Source organism: Podarcis erhardii (assembly GCF_964252035.2).
Source record: "Podarcis erhardii genome assembly, chromosome: 3".
Taxonomy (NCBI): domain Eukaryota; kingdom Metazoa; phylum Chordata; class Lepidosauria; order Squamata; family Lacertidae; genus Podarcis; species Podarcis erhardii.
In genome coordinates this window covers 11010630-11034075 of record NC_138507.1, presented here as the reverse complement: position 1 = coordinate 11034075, position 23446 = coordinate 11010630, and the positions used below count along the sequence as shown (strand labels likewise).

Genomic DNA, 23446 nt, shown 5'->3' with positions numbered 1-23446 from the left:
AACCCTACACTTGTCAGAATTTGTCACCACTTAGGCTAGCTCACATAGCCATCTGGACCTGTGGAGTGGGGTCTGTGCATGGGATTGTATCCACTGGCTTAGATCCTGACCCATATGTTCAATCTAACCTCCAAGCAGGACTGATTTATGCAAGCTCTGTTCAGAGATTAAGCTGAATGCATAGATGAAGGGGAAATGGGAGGATAGACTAAGGGGCTGCCATTGCATTCCCACCCCCACCCCCCTTCAGTATAAGATGGCAGTGTGATTTGAATGGGGTTTTTTGTCATAGGGTGATGAGATGCGTCTTAATGACATCAATGATTATGGTATACATGGTGTGAATTAAACTTAAAGCTTTGCGTTTCAAAGGTGGTATAAGTAAACTACGCTCACAAAGGATTGTAAATGGCATCACTGGTTAAAAGATAAATAAATCGGGATTTAACGAAAATTATTGCAGACATTTAACTTTTAAATTACAGAAAACCGGTGGTCCATGCCAAGTCATAATTCACAAGTGGGAGACTCATCTACCACCACGATCAATAACCCCATTAGGTATGGGCATGAACTGCATCTCTTTTGAGGCATATGCATAAGATTACTAATATTTTGCAAAACGGTTTAGTGGAATTGGTAATATTTTGTAGGATTAAGATTAAGACCACTGCTACAAAGGCACCATTTTTAGCACAGCACGAGCATTTAAAATGTTTGTGGACAAAATAGTGTGGATTTGAAACATAAATTCCATTTGTGCCTTCTTCTTTTTAGGGGTCCACAGATTTTGGCTGTCTGCTAGGGAGGATGAGCTGCCTCTTGATTTCACATTGGGCTTTGGAGGTGTGACATGGATGAGCCCCATTCCTCCTCCCAAGGGCTCATAGCAGCTGATGTGCTGCTCTTTGAAGATCCTCTGCATTGAGGCTTGCCATGCTCACTAGACAGAGGAGGAATTTGTGAACCCCCGGAGTCTTCATTAAAAGAAGGAGACAGGACATTTTAAAATGAGCGTTATTGACAATAGTCACTGCGCTTTGAGATTAAGCGCTCATGATTATGTTTTGTTTTGTTCTTTACAGACCATTTCTCTGTGGTGGAAACCATAAATTGACTGTGGCTAACATTAAGTCAGAGTGCCAGTTGTTTTCGTAAGAGAGATTATTTTTGCCTTGGAGGTTTTCTGAAACATTATCATAAGCATATTCATGAATACAATAGGACATAATATAAGTACAGCGGAACCTCGGTTTTCGAGTGTCTCGGAAGCCGAACGTTTCGGTTTTCGAACGCCGAAAACCTGGAAGTAAATGCTTCCATTTTTGAACGCTTTACGGAAGTCTAATGGCTTCCACTGAGTTTTTTTCAATCTTCTTCATTGACTTTGCAGGCCGCCCTTTGTGCCTCCTTTGTCAAACATTTTGGAAGTCAAACAGTCTTCTGGAACGGATTATGTTCGACAACTGAGGTTCCACTGTACAGGATAAATAATGTAGATATTTTTTCTACTCATTTGAGATAAACTGTACAAAAGGCAGCATGTGGTCTAAACTAATGTTCTTCCTCCTGAAGGTGGTTCAATAAGGTGATTGTTGTTGTATACTGTCTTCTCTGGAGCAGGTGTACCTGAAAAGATTGCAGTTGGCTGATTTTGTTTCATTCATATTTTTTTTAAAAAAAAATTGAATGGAAATGTGCCCACCTAAATAGCATTATAGTCGTACCTTGGTTTTCGAACAGCTTAGTTCTTGAACTTTTTGGCTCCTGAACACCGCAACCCCAAAAGTGACTGTTCTGGTTTGCAAACAATTTTTGGAAGCTGAATGTCCAACGGGGCATCCGCTGCTTCTGATTGGCTGCAGGAACTTCCTGCAGCCAATCAGAAGCCGCCCTTTGGTTTCCGAACATTTTGGAAGTCAAATTGACTTCGAGAACGGATTCCACTCAACTTCCAAGGTACGACTGTATTTGAAAGTGGAATCCATACTCTTAGTTTATGGGCTTCAAAGGAATGAACTTAGGTTTTCCTTCTAAGACTGCAATCCTTTGCATGGTTGCCTAGGAGCAAATCTAACTGAATTTAGGGTGACTTTATTCTGAACAGATGTGCACACCAAGCCTTACAGTGCAATCCTATTGGGAGTGCTGCTTTAGGCAACCTAAGACCCAATAACCTCATTAGAGAAAAATTACATTGCTTTGAAAACATTCTCCCGGTGGCTGTTCTCAATTTTTAACTTAGTAGTCCCCCTGACCTTGAAGGAGATTAGTCACACAAAAGTTCACGGGATTATTCCAAACTGATATTTTTTTCTGTATGGCCAAAAAAAACCCCAACTCTTTTGCTACAGGTGAAAGGTCAGACCTAATATAAATAGCGCCTGAAAATGAACATGGGTAAAACTGAGCTTTTGATATTAGAGGGTTACACTTCAGCTTTAAACTTTGAATAATTCTGTTTATTCATGAGTTTATTCCATGTCTAAAGCTTTTCATCTTTTACCTTTCTGTAGCATGGATTGAAGGTGAAACTTTGACTATTGTTTCTAGCAAAGGGAAGAAAATAAGCATTTTTAATTGTAAACGCAGAAGATTTATATCTGAACTATTGGTTGCTTAGCAGATGGTTTAATGTCTGTCACATTAGTAACATAGCATTATCTTTCTAGTATAATCGCAATTAGGATTGTATATTGTCAAGATAATGCAATATCCTTTTTCCAGTTTACATAGCTCATTTTGAAGTAAGTACTGTCCATCATGCTAAGTTTGCCTGGAGATAATGTTAGCAGGAAAACAAAGCTTAGAGGTATCTTGCAGGTTGCAGTAAACTTGCTTCTGCTTTGTCTTTCTTTTAAAATGTTTTAGTTTATAGCAGTTAACGGTGAAGTGCAAAAGTAGAACCATTACTGATAACATGGTCCTCCACATGCCAACTTGGATCAAAGTCTCATAACGTTCAGTACGACTTACTCCCAAATAAGTATGTGTAGGATTGAGGCTTAAAGTCGCAATAATTTGTAGCCTGTGAATGTGAACTTCTCTCACTGTTTGTGCCTTCATTTTTAGAGGATATTTCCGTTGATGACGGACACTTCGGAATCGTTGGTAAGAAGCACTGTTATCGTAGTTTTGTTTTTATGTAGGAGTTTTGTAAGCTGCCTTGTGTAGAAAGAGTGCCTTCAAATATGAATTAAAAGCCATTTAAAATAAATGATAGTAAATTTCCTCTCCTTGGTGCACAACATGTTCAAGGTTGATTTTGGAAACTCAAATGCAATTTGGTGGATTTCCACACAGTAGGAGGGTTTGCCTGGAACACTAAAGCTAATCTGTTTTGAGCCCAAGCAAAGCCTCTGTTATAAGCACTCCTATTTCATTTTGCTAGCAGGAGTTATAAATCAGGTTTCAGTTTTTCTTTTGCTGATTCCTGGCTTCTTATGTACTAACCAGGAATAGTTCTTTAAAATAAACTTTGGCATATTGAACAAGCCTGTTTCATAACTCACAGTTTGAAGTTGACCTGGTTTGAGTTTACAGTATTTTAAGCCACTTTTCCTCTTACAGACATAGTGATTTGCCAGGATTTGATGAAAATCTAAACTGAATCCTAGTTTATTCCTCCTCCTGGTCTGTGGGGGGAGGAGTGGGGAATGCACAAGCCCTGGGCTTTTGCAGACTTACTTCTGCTCATGCAGAAAACTCATCTATAGTTTTAGAACTAGAGCCAGGGCTCTAGAGCCTCAACTAGAGCCAGGACTTTCTCGGCTGCGACTCCAATCTGGTGGAACTCTCTGTCACAAGAGACTAGGGCCCTGCGGGACCTGACATCTTTCCGCAGGGCCTGCAAGACAGAGCTGTTCCACCATGCCTTTGGCCAGGGTGCAGCCTGACTCCCTCCTCTGGCAATTTGCACAGAATTTTGCTTAACGGTTGCCATCAATTTGATTTTAATTAATTTTTAGAATGAAATGTTTTTAAAATGTTGGATTATTTGATTGTTGTTAGCCGCCCTGAGTCCGGCTTCGGCTGGGGAGGGCGGGATATAAATAAAATTTATTATTATTATTATTATTATTATTAGCATGTAAACATAGTGAAAATGGTCATGCCGGCAAACCGTTTATTGTTATTAGGGTCATTCCAGTATGTCTGCTTGGATCTGTGTTGTGTATGCCTCAAATTTTTGTACCTATACTAGTTTCAACAGCAGCAACTAGCTTGTGATGGCACATCCCTTTTGGAAACTGGGATATTGGGACAGTAGTGCTTTGGTGACAAATTTAAGAAGTCTTTTTGTTGTCATTCTGGAATGTAGCAAAATCATTTTGTAATTATTATGTTTTTCCTTTGTCAGATGATGTGGAAAGTGTCGATTCCGGTTGGCTGACATGCCAGACAGAAATAAGGCTACGCCTGCATTTTTCTGAAAAGCCTCCTGTATCTATAACTAAGAGAAAATTCAAAAAATCCAGGTTTAGGTATGATCATGCTAATCAAAGTTCTCCATTTGTTATTGAAACTAAATCCCATCTTTAGCATATGAATACTACTGGATTATCCATCTATGTTGGCATAGTGAAAAAACTGAGTTCCTTTCCCAGTCCGTTTTCTAAATTCAGAAACTCTTTTCCCCCTACATAGCTTCTGGCTTTATTGTGGTTATTTCTCAGTCTTTTATAATCAGCATTGAGTTTCTTCACTGCCATTGCTTTTGGGAAACTAAAAATAAAAATCTGTACAGTTTATAGTACATATGCAGCCTCCTTTTAGGAATTTCTTCCTTCATCCCACCCCCCAAGACACTCAAATTATTGGTACACTGGAGTCCTTAAGTAGAAAAATAATGCTGCATTTATAGTGCCTTGAGTTCATTGTGTTACCAAAAGCATAATGCATTATTCTGTCACTATTGATGTCACTGGAGATTTGTTACATAATGTGACATCAGATTTTGCTTTCTCTTTACTGCTTAGGGTGAAGCTCACCCTTGAAGGCTTGGAGGAGGAGGGTGAAGATGAAGAGGATGATAGACTGTCACCTACAATTCAACAAAAAATGCCAAACACGCTGGAGATCTCACTAATAAGTGACACTGAGTTCAAATCTCGTCATTCTCAGCCAGAATGTGGTTATGGTCTGCAGCCTGATAGATGGACAGAATATACTATTCAGACCATGGAACCAGACAATTTGGAATTAATCTTTGACTTTTTTGAGGTGAGGGCTTAGCTATTTGTTTAATATTGGTGGCCAGAAAGCCTTTTTATACCTCTATCCTATTGGTACAATTTATAGATAGGAAAGTGGAAGGCGGGGAAGAACCTCACAGAACGAGGAATGTTTTAGACCTCTTGGCATCATCAAATGTATTGGGCTTGTGCAATTAATCCACTACTGTATTATTCTACTGATTATCTGAGGACTTATGAAACCGACCAGGTTGCATCCAGTGACTGCATGAGCAAAAGTAGGCTCATATAACCAACTCTCCAGGTGTGGGGGCTTCTGAACCCTTTGGGCTGCCCCCCTGTTTCTTTTCCCAGCTTTGGCCAATTTCCCCCTCCCACTGCAACTTCATACAGCATAGCTCACAGTGTTTGGTAGCCCCTGATGCCTTGGAGAAGTTCTTTTTTTATGTCGGGGGTGGGGGAAGGTGAGGTGCCTTCTATTTGTGGAAACATAGGGTCATGAATGCAACCCAGGATGGGTGTGGGGGAAGCACAGAGATCAAGGCAGTGGTACCAGTGTCCAAAATAAATGATTTATTTCATCTGTTCAATCACACAACACATTCACACATGCTCTGCACGGATATAGTTGCTCTGCCTTAACTAAATGCCCAGCTTAGTAGCACAAGAGACATGTAAGCAGTGGAGCAATCATGGAAGCTTCACACAGTTTCTTGGGGTGCTACAGAGGTGTTCACCCCAAATGTCTCTGCACCAAAGGTTGGTGGTTTGAATCTGCACAACGGGATGAGCTCCCATTGCTCTGTCCCAGCTCCTGCCTACCTTGCAGTTCGAAAGCACACCAGTGCAAGTAGATAAATAGGTACTGCTGTCGCGGGAAGGTAAACAGCGTTTCTGTGTGCTCTGGTTTCCGTCAGTGTTCTGTTGTGCCAGAAGCGGTTTAATCAGGCTGGCCACAGGACCCGGAAAGCTGTCTGTGGATAAACGCTGGCTCCCCTGGCCAGAAAGTGAGATGAGCACCTCAACCCCATAGTTGCCTTTGGCTGGACTTAACTGTCCAGGGGTCCTTTACCTTGCTGTAGAACAAGTGCACTGATGTGTTAATAATTGCAGTCATCCTTTAAATTGCAAGGACTCTGCTCTGTATGTCATAAATAATTACAATTGCAGAAGCCAGTGCAAAGATTTCCCCCTAGTGCAACAGGAATCCCCCCCCCCTTCTCCACACCCTGTGCCATCCTCAAATCAACTCTGGCAGGGTTAGGGAGCTCCCAGAACTGTAGGCCGTAGGAAGAACAGGAGGTGAGAAGGTTCTGCCGCACAAGGAAAATCCTTGCACTGACAGAATCTGAGCCTTGGGACAGCACTGAATACAACTCTTCATCTCTGCTGTTATCAGGGTGCCTCTAGGCCAAAAGAGCGCAACTGTCCTGAAATGCGCCGTTTCATCTTCCAAGTCAGGTATCTTCCTCCTTTTCAGACCTAGGACCCACCTTTAACCCAAACAAGCATTTGGGGACCCATTTCCTAATCTTTTGCCATATATTTGCACGGTGGTCCTGACCTATCAGTTGAAGACCAGTGTCCCAAGTAATAGTGTTTTGTTTTATAGCCGTCAGGAACCTGTTTTTACTCTTTGGCAACCTTGCAGAGCTCACGTTTCAAATATCTACTCACTGTTTTCATTCACACAATTTAGCCTTCTCAGTTGTAATGTAACTGTAAAAGGGTACATCTGAATACATGAGTAAATTCACAAAACCTTCAGACTCATTTTGCAGAACAATATCCAACGTAATGGTGCTTGACTGTAGGCTGCAACCCACTGAATGCTGCCAAGTTCTGCATCCTCACGTTTCCAGGAATTTAAAAGAAGTGCCGAGATGAGTTCACAACAATACAGTGGTACCTCTAGTTACGGACCTGATCCGTTCTGGGGTGCCATTCGCACCCCAAAAAGTCTGTAACTAGAGCGCTGCTTCTGCGCACGCAGCCGGCGCGATAGAGCACTTCTGCACATGTGTGAAGTGCGCAGAACGCTTCTGTGCACGCGGCGAGACCCGGAATTATACACTTCCGGGTTTGCCGCGTTCGCAAGCCAAAAAGACGCAACATGAACCTAACGCAACACGTGGTATGACTGTAAAATTAAATATGTAAACATTGTTGCATTTTTAGGAAGACCTTAGTGAAGCAGTGATTCAAGGAGATGCACTTCCAGGGCACGTGGGCTCTGCGTGTCTGTTATCCTCCACTCTTGCAGAATCGGGAAAGAGCTGTGGCATTCTCACTCTTCCTATTATGAGCAGACTTTCACGAAAAACAATTGGAAAAGTTAGAGGTATGCTTAATATAGTGGTAATGCAAGCATGGGCCTTAAGCTAAATACATTTCCCTTTTTCCTTCAGAAATTTTTAGTCCAGGGACTTTCAGAAAAACTGGTGCTTTTCAACCAGAACTAGTAGTTTGTGTCAGGGGCCTAGTGAAACGATAATAAGGAATATAGTCAAAATGTACCTTTTGGTTCTCCATTAGGTACTTTTACCATATCCCAGTAAATCTTAAGCGATGTTTCTCTAAACCTAGTGAAGAGAGAAAAGATTTCATTGGATAAAAGTAAAGAATTTGACCACCAAGTGACATTCGCTTTCTCTTTTTAGTTGACTACATAATTATTAAGCCAATTCAAGGGTACTCCTGTGATGTGAAAGCCTCATATGCCAAATACTGGCGTGACAGAACAGGGTTAGATGTTGGACACAGGGGCGCAGGAAACTCTACAACCACCACCAAGTAAGTTTGCGTAATTGAATTTGGAGTTTTAATTTTAGTAGCTCCCCTAGTGTGAATCCTGTGAACATCTAGCAGACTTCAGCTCAGGGAAGGAGGTTTTCCTCTTCCTTGGGACAGCCCTGGTGGATCAAGGTTGCAAGGCGCTGCATGTACAATGAAAACTCAAATTAAGAAGCTCATTACCTATAAAACTGCTTGCCCATCATTTGTGAATTTTATTTTTTTTCCAACATCAGAAATAAGTAAAACTGTTTTCCTTTTTCCTCCTCCCAGGCTTGCTAAACTTCGAGAAAATACCATTGCTTCTTTGAAAAATGCTGCTAAACATGTATGTGTGTGATGATTTTACCTTGATTCTTTTTTTTGCATGTTAACACCTATGGCTGTCTATTATCAATGAGCAAAGACTGAACCTTGTAGAAAATACATAATCTTTTATTCATTTATTCATTCAGTGATCATATATGCTGCCTTTCAGGGCAAAGTCCTCCCAAGGGCACTTGCAAAAGATCACAAATTCCATAGAAAGACAGGAAAAAGTATCTCCATATACTAGCAGAGGCTTGCATGTGGAGCTGTACCCAGGATGGGTGCCAGGGTTCTGCTTCCTGTCCTCCTGATGACCTCAGCAATGACAGCTGTTAGCATTTCCAGTTATTAGAAAAGGCGAGCCTAAAAACCAAGGAACAGAGAGCTGAATTGTGCTCAGTTTAAATCTAAGGAATCTTGTTGAAGGAGAGCTATAGTACATAATCCACAAGAGTCCATCATAATTTCAAGACTCACTTTTCCCAGTCACTTTTTTCCTTCTCCAAGCCATGGCTATATTCAATGTCTGCTCATAGAATAGATCCTCATTTTTCCCCTTTAAAGTTATGAGCAAGTAACTCTGGGTAAAACATACCCTGATACACATTAGAGAACTTATACGTTTCACTGTAAGAAGGCTTAATGTTAGAAGCTCTTTAGATGCTTGTTCCTCCCCGCCCCCCAAAAAAGAATAAAAATAAAAGATCAGTCAATTTTCTATCCTATCACATTTATGCTGCACCTATAAATAAAATCAGAATGAACACTATAAAATGAAATATAAATCGTTACATAAAACCATGCTTCTCATTAAACTCACATTTTATATAAAAATGATGTTGCTGTGCTTGGAATTAAAACATGTCACTCTCCTCAAATAGAGTTTTAGTTCATTTCCAGACTTCCTCTATAAATTGCTACAGAATGCCAGCCAACACTCTATTGTGTCTTTTCACAGTTGGTGGAAAGGTGTGCAAATTTGTCTTTTTATATATATATATTAGCCTTTCATATGCTAAAATCTATTTGCTGCCCTCTCCTCCAACCTTTCTTTTCACTTAGGGAGCAGCCTTTGTGGAATTTGATGTACACCTTTCCAAGGATCACGTCCCTATCATATATCATGATCTTACTTGCTGTATTGCTATGAAAAAGGTATTTTTTAAATGTGTTATTTGTTTTACTTGGCTAGCATTTTTGAAATGGGCAGTAAAATGGCTGTATCTCAAGAAACTTGGATTTGTGGTAATATAATGAAAGGAACTACTTATTGTGCTTTTGCAAGATTTCGTCTTGACTTCCTTTAGTACAAGTTCATAAATTGAGGTGAAAAATATGCTATCTTCTTGTTCATGCTGTGATTCACAGACTTGTGTGTGCTGCTGACCACAAATCCTATTTCTCTATACACATTGATTTAATGGACTAGAATTGCAGGATTGAATTAATTTAGTTATCTTTCCCCTCTCAGTGAGAGGATAAAGTGTAAGGTTGCTTTGAATTAAGAACAGTAGTTTTTTTAAAAAAAAATATCCTAATAATAATAATAATAATAATAATAATTATATATATATATATATATATATATATATATATATATCCCGCCCTCCCCAGCCAAAGCCGGGCTAGGAGCAGCTAACAACAGTAAAAATAACACAGTTTACATAAAATCACAATCAATTAATTGAAATACATTCTAAAATCAATTCATTCTAAAATCAATTCAGAGTCAAATTAATGGCAACCATTGGGCTAGAGTTCTATGAGGATTACAGAAGAAGGGGGTCAGACTGTGCCTTGGCCAAAGGCCTGGTGGAACAGCTCTGTCTTGCAGGCCCTGCGGAAAGATGTTAAGTTCTGCAGGGCCCTAGTCTCTTGTGACAGAGCATTTCACCAGATCAGGGCCACGGCCGAAAAAGCCCTGGCTCTGGTCGAGGCCAGCCTAACCTCCCTGTGACCCAGGATCTCCAAGATGTTTTTATTTGAAGACCGTAAGGTCCTCCGTGAGACATACCAGGAGAGGCTGTCTTTTCTGTGACAACTACTAGTTTCGACTTTCATGCCTTATTGCATTATGCTCTATTTTGTTCCATATTTAGTAGTAACTAAATATTTTCAGTAACTGCATACTCACCTTCAAGGAATAGTCCAAAAAACTAAGGGCAATTTATTTGCAGGAAACTGTTGTTTATCTGATGGGCAGAGATTCAAATAATGTTTTTAGACATTATTATTAAATCAATGTTTCTGACCTGAAACAGGGAACCAGGGAAAAAATATATGTTCTGAAATAGGTTGACCACTATCTTGCATATGACATTTGCAATGTGAAGATGATGTCTACATTCAGATATCATAGTTTAGCATGGACATGAACAAGCTGGAATGAGCTGCGCCAAACCGCAGGTTCCCCTGCTTTCTCTTACCTCTCCCATATGGCTATAAGGTCTTCAGAAATGTTCACTTTTCCTTAGCTGTGATTGCACTTTCATCTGAACTGCCCAATTATGTTTAATATGAATGGTTTATTTCAGACAAACATACAAAGGGGGGGGGGGAGTGCCTAAACCCAAAACTCACCTAGGCTCCTTTACATCATGCTAAACTATGGTTTAGTACAGGGGTCATCAAACTTTTTCAGCAGGGGGCTGCTCCACTATCCCTCAGACCTTGTGGGGGGCTGGATTATATTTTTTGCGGGGGCAGAACAAATTCCTATTCCCCACAAATAACCCAGAGATGCATTTTAAATAAAAGCACACATTCTACTCATGTGAAAACACGCTGATTCCCAGACCGTCCACAGGCCGGATTTAGAAGGGGATTGGCCTTAGTTTGCCTATGCATGGTTTAGTATGACGTCCAGAAGTGGCTGCAGCCACTGTCCCAGTTTTCCCCATGATGTTTATTCCAAGTATTTTAACACGAAACAAAGGAAACCTGGGATCTTTTTATCAAACAAAGGTATTTGGGATTATTAGTTTTTAGACTTGTAGCTTGCTAGCTGAGTTAAACGTAATGGATCAAAGAGCTTTAAAGCAGTTGAGTACAGCCTTAGAAGAACTCACACTATCCAGTAGCTTTCTAACTTAATCTTTTTCTTCTTATTCCTTATTTGCTTAAAAGAAAGATGAATCTGAGCCAGTGGAACTGTTCGAGATTCCCGTAAAAGAGCTCACATTCGCCCAACTGCAGTTATTAAAGGTATTGTACCAGGCTGGCCCATGAGGCCAGTAAATTGTTTTTACTTAACATTTCTGTCCTATCCAACATAGGCCATCAAGGCAGCTCGTAATTTTAATAAATGGATAAAACACAACAATTCCAGAACTGAGACAATAACCACAGTTAATTGCAGTAATGTGAAATTACAGAAGTAGCTGCAACTTTCCACTTACTGGATTGGCCTGATCCAAATACTAGAGAAACAGTAGTTTAAACTGCCTTCCTTAAAACTTAGATGGAATCTGGCGTGCAGCTGGCCTTTCCTTTTGGAAAGGGGCTCAACAAAGTGGAAATGACCCTGCTCCTTATGGCAACCACTTTTTAAAATATGTATGTGTGTGTATATATATAGGCATAGAAAGCAGTGCCTGTCCAAATGATAGCAATATGCAAGGGGAGCTAAGGCTCTAGGCAAGGACCAACACCTTGAACAGAGCCCAGAAAACCACCGGTAATGAGTGAAGTCTGTACAGGGTAGATGTTATGACTTCCTTTTGGCTGCTTGCAGCTGGAAGTTGAGCACTGATGCTTTCAGCCAGCTGCAGTTTTCAAACCACGATTCAGAACAGGCCTCTGAAAGCATGTCACTGATTAAACCAGGAAGTAACAAATGTGTGTGTGACCGTAGACAGCTCTCTGTTACTAAGGACAGGACATAGTTATAGGAAGAAGCATTAAAAACATTTTAAAATGTTGTTGTTACTTCCACACAAGGGTTACAGAAGGCTCAAACTCGTGTTCGACGTCAGTGATTTGAAGCATTTGTCTATATTCTCTTTGTTCCAGAGAATGGTCTTTGCCATGGAATACTGCCTTTGGAATAGGCTCTTCTATTTATGCTAAGCATTAAGGCCTCATAAGAAGAGCCCTCCTGGATCAGAGCAAAGATCCATCTAGCCCAGCCTCCCATGGAATGGGAATCTTAAGGAAAGATCAAAATGGTTGCCGATGTAGACTTGTTTTATCCAGAATAATATAGATGCATACCAAGTGCTTCTCACAATAGCCTTAACATGACTTCATACTCCTCTTTGGCTACTAACCTTCATTATCTGCTGCAAAAATGCTCTAATACATTTCGTATTAAAACGGCAGTAGCAAAAGGTGTGGGGCATTTGCGAAGCGATTGAAAACATTCCGTGCAGTTCTGCTTCTTCCACAGAGGGAATGAAACATCATCAGTTCTGCCATAGTCTGGCTGCACTCATCAGTTCTAAAAAAGTTCTAGAGTCCTATTTGCTAGGCCCAAAAGGGGGAAACATTTGGAACTGCAAATTCCTCTTGACAGGGGCTCAAAAGCTCCAGAAACTCATGATACTGTATAATTCATCCCTCAGCAAAAACTCAGCATCATAAACTACTGCTTTGGGGTGGGGTGGCAGGTTGCTGGGTAAGATTTTGCTAGTCCTTGGAGGCCAAAAAAAAAAGTTATGTTGCTTAGTTTTTTCTTAAGAAACAGTTGCTCCTAGAGACCCAGCAACAGAATCCTGTTTCTCTGTGTTTATTAAGCCCTGGGTTGCTGGAGCCTCACACAACTGCCAGCAGCTGAATGTGACCTAGTGCAACTTAAATAAAATAAAATAAAGTATCCCCAGGCATCATGAATTGTCTATCAAACTATCTGAATTCCCAAGACGACCAAATAGGAACAAGCCTTCCTTCTTGCTGTAGACTGCACTCAGCATTATTTTGAGGCCATTGCAGAGACACTGTCCAGGAAATGTGTGGGCAGTACTTGAAAGATAGCTTTTTAAAGCGTTTCGTGTTTTCCTCCTTGTAGCTGTTACACGTGACTGCATTGAAATCCAAAGATAGCGAAGGTACGTAGAAGCGCCGAAAAATTTGGTAACTCTCAGCTGTTCTTCCATTCATAACCAACATATTGGCTGGTTAACATTTCAACAGTTGTATCTGGAGTTTTTGTAGAATGAAGTATCTCCTCCCAGTACTTTGGAAGAGCTTGTGCAGACATTTATTGATCTGTTGAATGAGAACAATAGCTCACACTACTTATGTCTGAGATGCGGCAGTTATATTCTATTGGCCTGGTAGAGCTTCACTCAAGTCTGCTTTACTGCTAAGCTGACTGCATTGCCGCAACCTTTTATCTTGGCAACAAGTTAGTTAATATTGGGCCAGCGAAGTAGCACAAGTGCTTTTAGTGAAGTGTAGAATTTAGATAATGTGTCTCCTGGGTTGGCAAGGCCATTTAGAACAGTGTTATGATACAGAGGGAGGGGGGGATGCTTGGTTCTTTGCATAAGCACCCAGGGCTTATTGACATATCTTAACTGCTTCCTGCTCTTCAGAACGGACAGAAGAGAGATAGAGCAAATAGGAGAAGGGCAGAGTGAGGGCATCTCTCTCTTGGTAGCAGGAAGCTGTTTGAAGTGTCACAGCAGGTTTTCCTTTTGCCTTCTCCTTTGGCATCCATGCCTTTGTAAGGACGAGCTAGGCTTGCCAGTAGACTGCAGTGCAGCTTTGAGCAGGGTCTGTGGCATCCCTGGAGGTGCAGCACGACCAGCCTGCAAGTTGTCAGTTGCGAATTAACTCGCTCTAGCTAGTAATCACAATTTTTCTGGCACTATATGGGCAGCAGCCAGACTTCGGCTCATGCAACAGGATGTCCTCTTCGTCTCCTACCCCTGCACCCTCTCCCTGTGTCCCCCCGAAATCTGCTCTGGATGGTCCCCAACCCTTATGGGGACCGTAGGGGGAAGAAACGATGGGAAAGCCTCATTTTTTCTTAAGACTTTTTCTTAAGACTTTTCTTCAAGGCTTCTTTTATACAATTTTCCTGCAGAATCATTTAAAGAAGACAAAAATGCTCCTTCTGACACGCAGCCATTCCCCTCCTTACAAAGTGTAAGTACAGCAATCATTTGTTCCCCCTAGGTTTATTGTAAGCTAAAATTTAGAATGGAAGTGATAATTGAAGCAGAACCTAATCCAGTGGAGGCTTGCATTGACAGAATGGAAAGGGGGGTGGTTTTTTAATGCCAATTCCCCCCCCCCCCTGTCTGGTTAAGCTCTGTTCCTCCCCAACCACAAGCCATAACCAAGGTTGATTCTTCATTTACCACTCATGGTTTGTTTGGAGAGACAAACCAGGAACCCAGGTTTGCTTGTTACAGTAACTGGCAGGTAGTACATCAGCAGTGGGAGGAGGAAAGCAGCTGCAGTTTTCACTCTCGGTGCCCACACACTTCTTCCAACAAGGCATGGTTTGATTTAGCGTTATGTGCAAACGAGGTCCTTGTCATGGATGCCATTGATAAGCTAAACTGATATCTGCATGTCTTTGCTTCAGGATCTGTTTCTTGGTCAGGGTTTAGTGTCACAGAAACGAAATCCAGGAAGTGTCTGTGTAGATGCAGATTATTAGAATAGCATGTTCTAGACTGCTAATTTGCAAGGGAAATCCTATACTGTGGTACCTCAGGTTAAGTACTTAATTCGTTCCGGAGGTCCGTTCTTAACCTGAAACTGTTCTTAACCTGAAGCACCACTTTAGCTAATGGGACCTCCTGCTGCTGCCACACGGCCGGAGCACGATTTCTGTTCTCATCCTGAAGCAAAGTTCTTAACCCGAGGTACTATTTCTGGGTTAGTGGAGTCTGTAACCTGAAGCGTATGTAACCTGAAGCGTATGTAACCTGAGGTACCACTGTAGTCTGCTGGAATTCAATTTCTATAGGCTCTACAGAGCCATTTTGATTTCAGACATAAAAGGTGAGGGAAATCACTCTTAAATTTAACATTTTAGCACAATTTTTCCTGACCTTTATCGCTTTTCCACCCAGGTACTAGAAACCATTCCTGAAGAAGTGGGCTTTAATATAGAAATCAAATGGATCTGCCAGCAAAGGGTAAGAAAGTCTACTAACAATACATCTTAAACATAGTAGCTTGCTGTTTCATTGTAGTGTTTAAATTATAGAAACTGATTTGGTTAAATAGTACATTTCTGCTTCTTTTTTCCTTTGATTCCTCAATGATTAAAGTAAGTGAATGCCGTTTCTAAATTTAGCATTGTTTTCTAGCTCTGTAATCTGTGGATCACATGTCTAATTCTAAGGAACAGTTACTGAAAATAGAGGCACTCTGTTGGTTCCATCTAACCCAGCCTGTTGTTGGAAGTAGGAAAAACCCACCAGGCCCCACAGATTGATAGAGACAAATGTATTGATGGCTGAGATCAGACGCACTGCAGAAGAATGCCAGGGAAAAATGGTTCTGGGTGACTAAAGCAAAAGAGCAAAGTGAGCTTCCTGCAGGAGAAGTTAATTAAAACCAAATCCTACAGGGTGAAATAATGGTGCCTTTGTGCAAGCAGAACCGGCTTTCACTTGTGCTCCCCTTCTTCAGCCTCCCTCCACATGTCCCCCCAAGTCACATCCACAAGGTTGAGGATGCTCCAGATGAGGCTGGGGGTCATGCAGGAGGTTCCAGGACGGAGGAGAGGAAGGGGAGGAGACAATGGACAAATGGAAGTCCGCTCATAAAACGTTGCTGCTTTTACCCACAGTCTTTAACCTGTTTGCTGGGTAGGAGGGGATTTCCTTCCTAACACCAAATATGATCATCAGTCAAATCATGACTGTGATCTAAGCTGATGCTCCGGTAAACTGAATATATTTATTGGATGTTTTAACTCCATGCCAGCATAGCATGAGCTTCCCAAAAGAATTATCGGCTACTTTCTACGTGGTTTAAAGGATGTTTGCTGCAACATTAATTTATTAGGTGGTTAAAAATTGTATTTTTGTGACCAACATAATACAGTTCAAGGCTGATTTTTTAGGCTATAAGATTTTAAGTGGAAGTCAGGAACGATAGATAACAATTCTTCTGTACTAAGCAGGCAGCCCTGTTTTGGAAAGCTTTTTAACTTTTGGTGTTTGGTGGGATCCTTTATACTTTGTTGACTGGGGCAACCCAGTCAGATGGGCAGGATACAATGAAATTGTTGTTATTGTTTTGTTATTAAGTGAGCCAGAATAGAGTAACTTGCCTTTTGTGTATTAAAGGTACAGCTTAATCTTCATCCATATCAATGGATGTTTATGAACTTTCAAGTTTAATAATCAAAAGTGTCTGGCTTGTCTCCCCCCTCCCCTCTCCATTTTCAGGATGGTTTATGGGATGGCAATCTTTCAACCTACTTTGACATGAACCTCTATCTAGACATACTTTTGAAAACTGTTCTGCTCAAGGCTGGACGTAGGAGGGTTATATTTTCTTCATTTGATGCCGATATATGTACAATGTGAGTTGATGGAAATACTTGATAACATTTTAGAGAGATGTATTTTTAACTTGGAGCGTCTTTATATCAATAGTGTTAAAATAATACTTACTCGTGGAAGAAGGTTCATGTTTAAGAAAATGTGAATTATTCTCTCTTATCAGTGGTGGGGAAGCTGTGGCTTCCTAGCTCCTAAGACAAAAGGCATAAGCTTTTATGCTCAAACTGGGCTTGTAATTTAAAATGAAGGCACAAGCTATAAATTCTTCTTCCTGTCTATCAGGATCATGATGGTGTGATAAAGGACTTAAGGGGTATGGGTCTGAGGCTGAACCCCGCCCTAAAAGGCCTGGTAATTATACTCCTTACGGATATAACAAAGGTGGGTGAAAATTACCATTCAGCTGAAGCAGTACTTCTGGGTAAATTTTAGGCAGGAGCCCTGAGGAGTGATTCCTCAATTTAGCAGGTGGATATTCCAGAGAGGCAAAGGACATCACAGGATTAGGTTTTGGAGAAGAACAGACCTGCCTGAGCCCCGGCCTACCTCTGGGTAATGGCGGACAAGCCTTTAATAAGTCTTTTATGACCAGAGTGGGGTCTCACTCTGCTGATAAAGGCTACCCGTGTCAAAAGTAATCGAAATTCATTTATTTTCGTAACAGCGGGAACATGGCACTTGCAGCAGGCACACAGCTGAATGCCATCGTTTTCAAAATTTTCAAAAAAGGCTCTGCCTACATACATCACATTAGAATGCGATCATTTGATGACAGTGGAAGCAAACAAACTAAGTGTCTAAACTAGTTGTATACAATCACTGAAGTCATTCGAATAATCAAATGGTTTTCATCCAGTCTACTGTAATATTTTTTGTGTGAGCTTTTTTAAAAGTAGGGTTCGTGCTTTGTAAAGAAGAAAACGGAAGGGCAGGTGTTTTTGTACCATGTCTTTGCTTTTCTAAATAGAATATATATATATATATATATATATATATATATATATATATATATACTATTTAAACTCTGTAACCATTTTCATATTGCATATTTAAAGTTCTACTTAAGAATGCACAGTTATTAAAAAACGTTGGCTTTATATTTTGCAAGTAAATTAGTTATAGTTTATGGGTGATTCCTGGTCTGATTCAGGGATTTTTCCTGTCCAACTTGTAACTTAGTTCAAACTTTTTTTTACAGGGTCAGACACAAACAAAATAAATATCCCATATTGTTTCTAACTCAAGGAAAATGTGATACTTACCCAGAACTTATGGATCTCAGGAGCCGCACAACGGCTATTGCCACAAGTTTTGCGCAGTTTGAAAATCTGCTGGTAGGTCATAAAGCATCTAGACAATTATATGTGGCAGGTACTTTTGAAATGAGGATTGTGCTTTAGCTATAATTGTCTTTTCTACAAATACCAAGACCTCAATGTATTTTAACATAGTTGTATAGTACTCAACATGCCTAACGACATGAAAGGTTAATCCTTGCACTGCTAACATCCCAGCTATATATGGGTAATATTTCATTTTTTTCTTTTTCAGGGGATTAATGCACACACAGAGGAGTTGCTACTCCATCCATCTTTCGTTGCCGAAGCCAGGTCTAAAGGTTTAGTTGTCTTCTGCTGGGGCGACAAAACAAATGAGCTAGAAAACAGGAAGAAATTGAGGGAATATGGAGTTCATGGTCTGGTATATGACAGGTATCACAGTATTTTAACTATTGAATATGATCAGCAGTGTGTTTATAGCTGTATTCCGATGGCTGTTAAGATAGCAGATGAATCTTGGAATCAAGGGCTTCTAAAACCTTGTCTCAAATAGGCAAACACATTTGCATACCTGACCCTCTTTGTACCATTTTAATGGTAGTAGTAGTTTCTATGTGATACACTCAAAGCTTGCCCTAGAACAACATGCATGTTCAGTGTACCTTGAATTCTTTTGAAAATAGAAAATAAGCATCAGTATACAAAATACACCTTTTTAAATATTGATATCACTTTAGTGATACACATCTTGAATGCAAAGTTTGTTAAGTGGAGTACACCACCTTTTCCCTGTTGGCTGTAATTTAAACAGCTTGTAATAATAATAATAATAATTTATTATTTATACCCCGCCCATCTGGCTGGGCTTCCCCAGCCACTCTGGGTGGCTGCCAACAGAACCCTAAAATACAATAACCTATTAAACATTAAAAGCTCTCCTAAACAGGGCTGCCTTCAGATGTCTTCTAAAAGTCTGGTAGTTGTTTTTCTCTTTGACATCTGGTGGGAGGGCGTTCCACTACCGAGAAGGCCCTCTGCCTGGTGCTATGTAACTTGGCTTTTCGCAGCGAGGGAACCGCCAGAAGGCCCTCGGCACTGGACTTCAGTGTCTGGGCAGAATAATGGGGGTGGAGATGCTCCTTCAGGTATACTGGACCGAGGCCGTTTAGGGCTTTAAAGGTCAGCACCAACACTTGGAATTGTGCTTGGAAATGTGCTGGGAGCCAGTGTAGGTCTTTCAAGACCGGTGTTATATGGTCTCGGCTCTTCTCTGCTTAATTTGCATTTTCCAATAACTCCTCATGTCCTCCTTTGGTTTTGTTATGGATTGCCTCTTACAAATAACATGTACAAACACCTGTATGTAGATCAGCATTAAATTGCTCAGGTAGCTAGGCAATGTAATATCTTTCATGAGGGGAGCACATCTGCTGCTTCTATGGGCTCCCAGGTACTGTACTGATATAAAAAATGTAAAACCAGCATGGGAGAGAAATTCCTTAGTCTTTACTATCCTTTAGTCATCAGCACAAGTCGAATAATATGCAGCATGTCCCAAAGAGAAACAGGAATAGTTGTTGATATTCTGCAATCTGACACCTTTTAGCACAAAATATTTTACAGTGGTGCCTCGCAAGACGAAATTAATCCGTTCTGCGATTCTCTTCGTCTAGCGGTTTTTTCGTCTTGCGAAGCAAGCCCATTGACGGCTTAGCGGATTAGCGCTATTAGCGGTCTAGCGGCTTTTAGCGATCAGCTGAGAGGCGGCTTATCAGCGGAACAGCTGATAAGCGGCTTAGGAAAGGGGGGGGAAAGCGAAAAAAAACCACGGGAACTCGCAAGATTTTTTCGTCTTGCGAAGCAACCCCATAGAGACATTCGTTTAGCGAAGCGCCTCCAAAACGGAAAACCCTTTCGTCTAGCGGCTTTTCCGTCTTGCGAGGCGTTCGTCTTGCGGGGCACCACTGTATTTTTACTCTAAATCAACCTTGCCCCTGCTAGATGGCATCCTTAGAGACTGCCATGCTGAAGCTCTTCAGCTGTTGTGTGGGTGGGGGGTGGATTCTAAGTTCTTCTGACCCCTCCTTTAAGCACAGCTGAGTGGTTGAGAACTTTAAATTAACTTCCCTAAAGCCCAGACACCACCAGAATCTTACAAGACTACATGAACTATCCTTGGAACTCAAGTGACGGTTTGTCCATGCTGCCTTTAGAAAACAGGAAATCAAATTATTGGCAGTGAATGTTTCCAGTTGAACCCTTTTTTCATTCTTCATGGCTTTCATATTTATCCCTTTCTATTTTGTATCGTGAAAATGTGACAGTGTGGTCTAGTGTATAAGATCAGTTTTGAGGCTTGGACCATAAACATTATTTTCACATCACGGAATTTTTGTTTCTGATTTCCCTAATTTAATTCCCTGGATATCTGAAAACCATTTTCGCAGAGCATTACTAATCATTCTGTTAACATGGCTGCACAACAGAGAAGTGTCCGGACATTCCTGTTTATCTTGTGAAGGGTGGTTTCAAAGAACTGTGGTTTGAGAACAGAGGGTTTGGGTTATTCATTAAATAATGCCTCCAGATTGGGTGAGGGAATGCAATAGCTACTAAAACTTCGGGATAGATGGCTGCTCCAAACTATATTTTAGATGTAAAGCTAACTTTAAAATAAAAACTGAATACTGTTTTACGGCTGCTCATGTAAATGGCTTCAGAAATTTGGTCACCTAGAGCATGCCTTATGGGTAGAGACTGAACAATATTTTTCAGGAAACCCTAGATACAATAGCAAGGGACTTAATTCGTATTCAACCTAAGGCTATTTGGCACATTTCAAGATTTTATTTCTTGCTTCTTTATATGGTCAAACAATCATGAGTTCATCAAGCTTGGAATCTGTAGGTGGAAGTGCCTGTTTTCAGAACCAGCACCGGAAGCTATGGAGGTGGGTGGGGAGGAGTCAATTCAGCTTCCTTTCTGCACCTGCCAATCATTGTCCACAGAGTTCTGGCCTTTGAGGCCTTTAATGGAAGGCTAGAGTTATCGGTCATGTTACAAATGTCTGATGGGACTCTGAATCAGACATTGGATCTACTACCTATGCAAATCCCCCAGGCACCTGTCTCCCAGAGACGAGCAAAAATTCTAGGTGTGCTGTATTCAAGAGTAGACCCTCTAAATAGGAGAGTAACTCGTCCCTGACACCTGGATTCCTTTTCCTCTAGACACTCACCAGATCCTCAACTTACAAATGATGTGACAGGTTTGTACTTGCTGACCAGAATGCTTTTTTTTTTTAATAGAAAAGTGCATAACTCCACAATGCTTTCTCCTTACTTTAAAAACAAAAGTTGGAACGCTCTTATTCAGTAGCAGCGTATGCAAATAATAAGCAATGCCTGTATCTTGTGCCAATGCATGCATCAGAAATATTGGGTGGATTTATAACATGGTGATTTCTAACACCCAGGAAAGCCACTCCATAACTTTGCTAGCAGGGTTGCCTCGAAGCTTTCACTTGGTGACATGTCAGATGCTGAGCACCTTACTTCTAGAACTATCACTGGATGAAATATTTGAGCACACAGGGATATAAAAGCAAATTTCATTGAAGTCTTAGAACATTGGCATAAAACGTTTTGGGGGTGAAGACTTTGGTTATGCTGGGGCATATCTGCTCTTGTGTAAATAAGACCTTGAATGTGCCTTTGGCTTTGCATTCATTCCTTTCTCGTTGTATGTCTGCCTTAGGATTTATGACTGGATGCCTGAACAACCAAATATATTCCAGACCGAGCAGCTAGAGCGGTTGAAGCAGGAGGTACCAGAGCTCAAAAGTTGCCTCTGTCCCACCGTGAGCCACTTTAGTTCTCTAGGTCTATGTAAGTGTAGTAATAGCACCATACAAGCAAGGATGTCTGAAAGTTCAAGCAGTTTTTAGCAGACTCCGTGCACAGAGGAATGCTGTTTGGTATGTTCACCCAATTCTTTCCACTGAGCAAAGCTAGCAATGCCTCACTGTTCTTGCATCCAAACGAAGCAATAACACATGGTCCACTGTAGAATATGAAAAGCCGTTGCTCGATTGTCAAAGCCATTGCTAGAATGCTTGGTCAGTGTAATTACTGGTTTACTCTACTCCTGTGTTTTGAACTGACCAGTTTAATGTGGAATCTGTGTACTGTAACATACGCACCTGGTTTCTGAGCAATCTGAAATGCAATAGTTGCCTAAGTCGCTAGGATCTCAGCTGCCAAATATCATTGTTCAATTGATTTGACTCCAATACCAGTGGAGAAGACTGTACTGTATAAGATAATATTTGGCCTGGGGGGAAAGGTACCTCAGGTGTGTGCATTTGCACCGATGCATGCATTTATTCAGACAGGTGTGCCATCACATTGTAAAACTGCAATTGTAGCTTCATTCCCCGCTCCACCCCCACCCCCGTTGCCTTCAGGTTGCTGCGGTCTTGTCTTTTTATTTTGCCTGATACAATGATGAATGGCACAGCCTCTGCCTAGCAACCTTCAGGTGAATGGTACCCCTCCTTCACTGTTTTTGTATCTAAATTTTGCTGACGCACAGAATGTTGTCAATCACTATAAGCCAAATTGCCAGTGTCTGACTATAGGTTTAAAATATATATATATCATTGTACGTAAATGTTAAAGGCACAGATACACAATACAAAAGCCAGTAAGTACTGCTCTAGATGTTTGCAGCAGTCCTTGCACTCTTGTGGTGCTATATGATGCAAGGGTAGTAAGGGCTGAATAAAAATGCTCAAATCTTTGCTCTTGCAAAACCACAATCCCTTTATATGTAGATAGCTAAATGAGGTTAGTATCATCTTTTTTCCCTGGCCACTAGCAGCTGTGTTAAAAAAGAAAAGAAAAGAAAGAATGTTAGATTTGATTTTCAGAATGTAATAGGGTTGTAGTCTTTAACCTCTGGCTAATGTACTGTGTATAACTTATTCAGAAATTATGATATAGAGTATTTCGCCAAGTATGTATGTTTGCATGTACTTAAAACCCATACCTCTCTACAATACCAGGTAATTGAAGCTCAAGTATCTGTAACTTTTTACTGAAATGTTCAAGTGCATAATAAAAATGGGGGGGAAATCCTTCTATGGCAAATCAACAATTGAAAACAATAGCTTGTATAATATGAATCTTGTCACTGCTGTACAAAGCTGACTATATAAAAGTTCAATAAATGCAAGTATATGTACATGGTTTTTGGTCTGTACTACTGAGTTGTTTGGTGGATGTAGTTTGTCTTGATTGCTTTGTATTGAACTTGCTTTTGTTGAAGAGCAGCCTTCAGGTCTCTGGGAATGATCTTATTTTAAAAATAAAATGCATTTTATATCTAAATATAA

General features: G+C 40.7%; 1 protein-coding gene across 5 annotated transcripts in view; it reads left to right on the top strand.

The window, feature by feature from the left end:
* The window catches only part of GPCPD1 (glycerophosphocholine phosphodiesterase 1), a 54798-nt gene extending 31352 nt beyond the window's left edge, over positions 1-23446 (top strand). For 4 of the 5 annotated variants that reach the window (XM_081855554.1, XM_081855553.1, XM_081855552.1 and 1 more), the window contains exons 5-20: positions 486-561; positions 3073-3111; positions 4361-4484; positions 4980-5223; positions 7374-7536; positions 7856-7988; positions 8262-8316; positions 9360-9452; positions 11424-11501; positions 13303-13342; positions 14326-14387; positions 15326-15391; positions 16655-16791; positions 17970-18105; positions 18323-18483; positions 21808-23446. In XM_081855554.1, the coding sequence (XP_081711680.1) occupies positions 486-561; positions 3073-3111; positions 4361-4484; positions 4980-5223; positions 7374-7536; positions 7856-7988; positions 8262-8316; positions 9360-9452; positions 11424-11501; positions 13303-13342; positions 14326-14387; positions 15326-15391; positions 16655-16791; positions 17970-18105; positions 18323-18483; positions 21808-21997 (1797 nt within the window). In that variant the 3' untranslated portion in view covers positions 21998-23446. Of the gene's footprint in view, positions 1-485; positions 562-3072; positions 3112-4360; positions 4485-4979; positions 5224-7373; positions 7537-7855; positions 7989-8261; positions 8317-9359; positions 9453-11423; positions 11502-13302; positions 13343-14325; positions 14388-15325; positions 15392-16654; positions 16792-17969; positions 18106-18322; positions 18484-21281; positions 21320-21807 lie in introns of all 5 variants that reach the window. The other variant, XM_081855556.1, reaches the window with a different exon arrangement.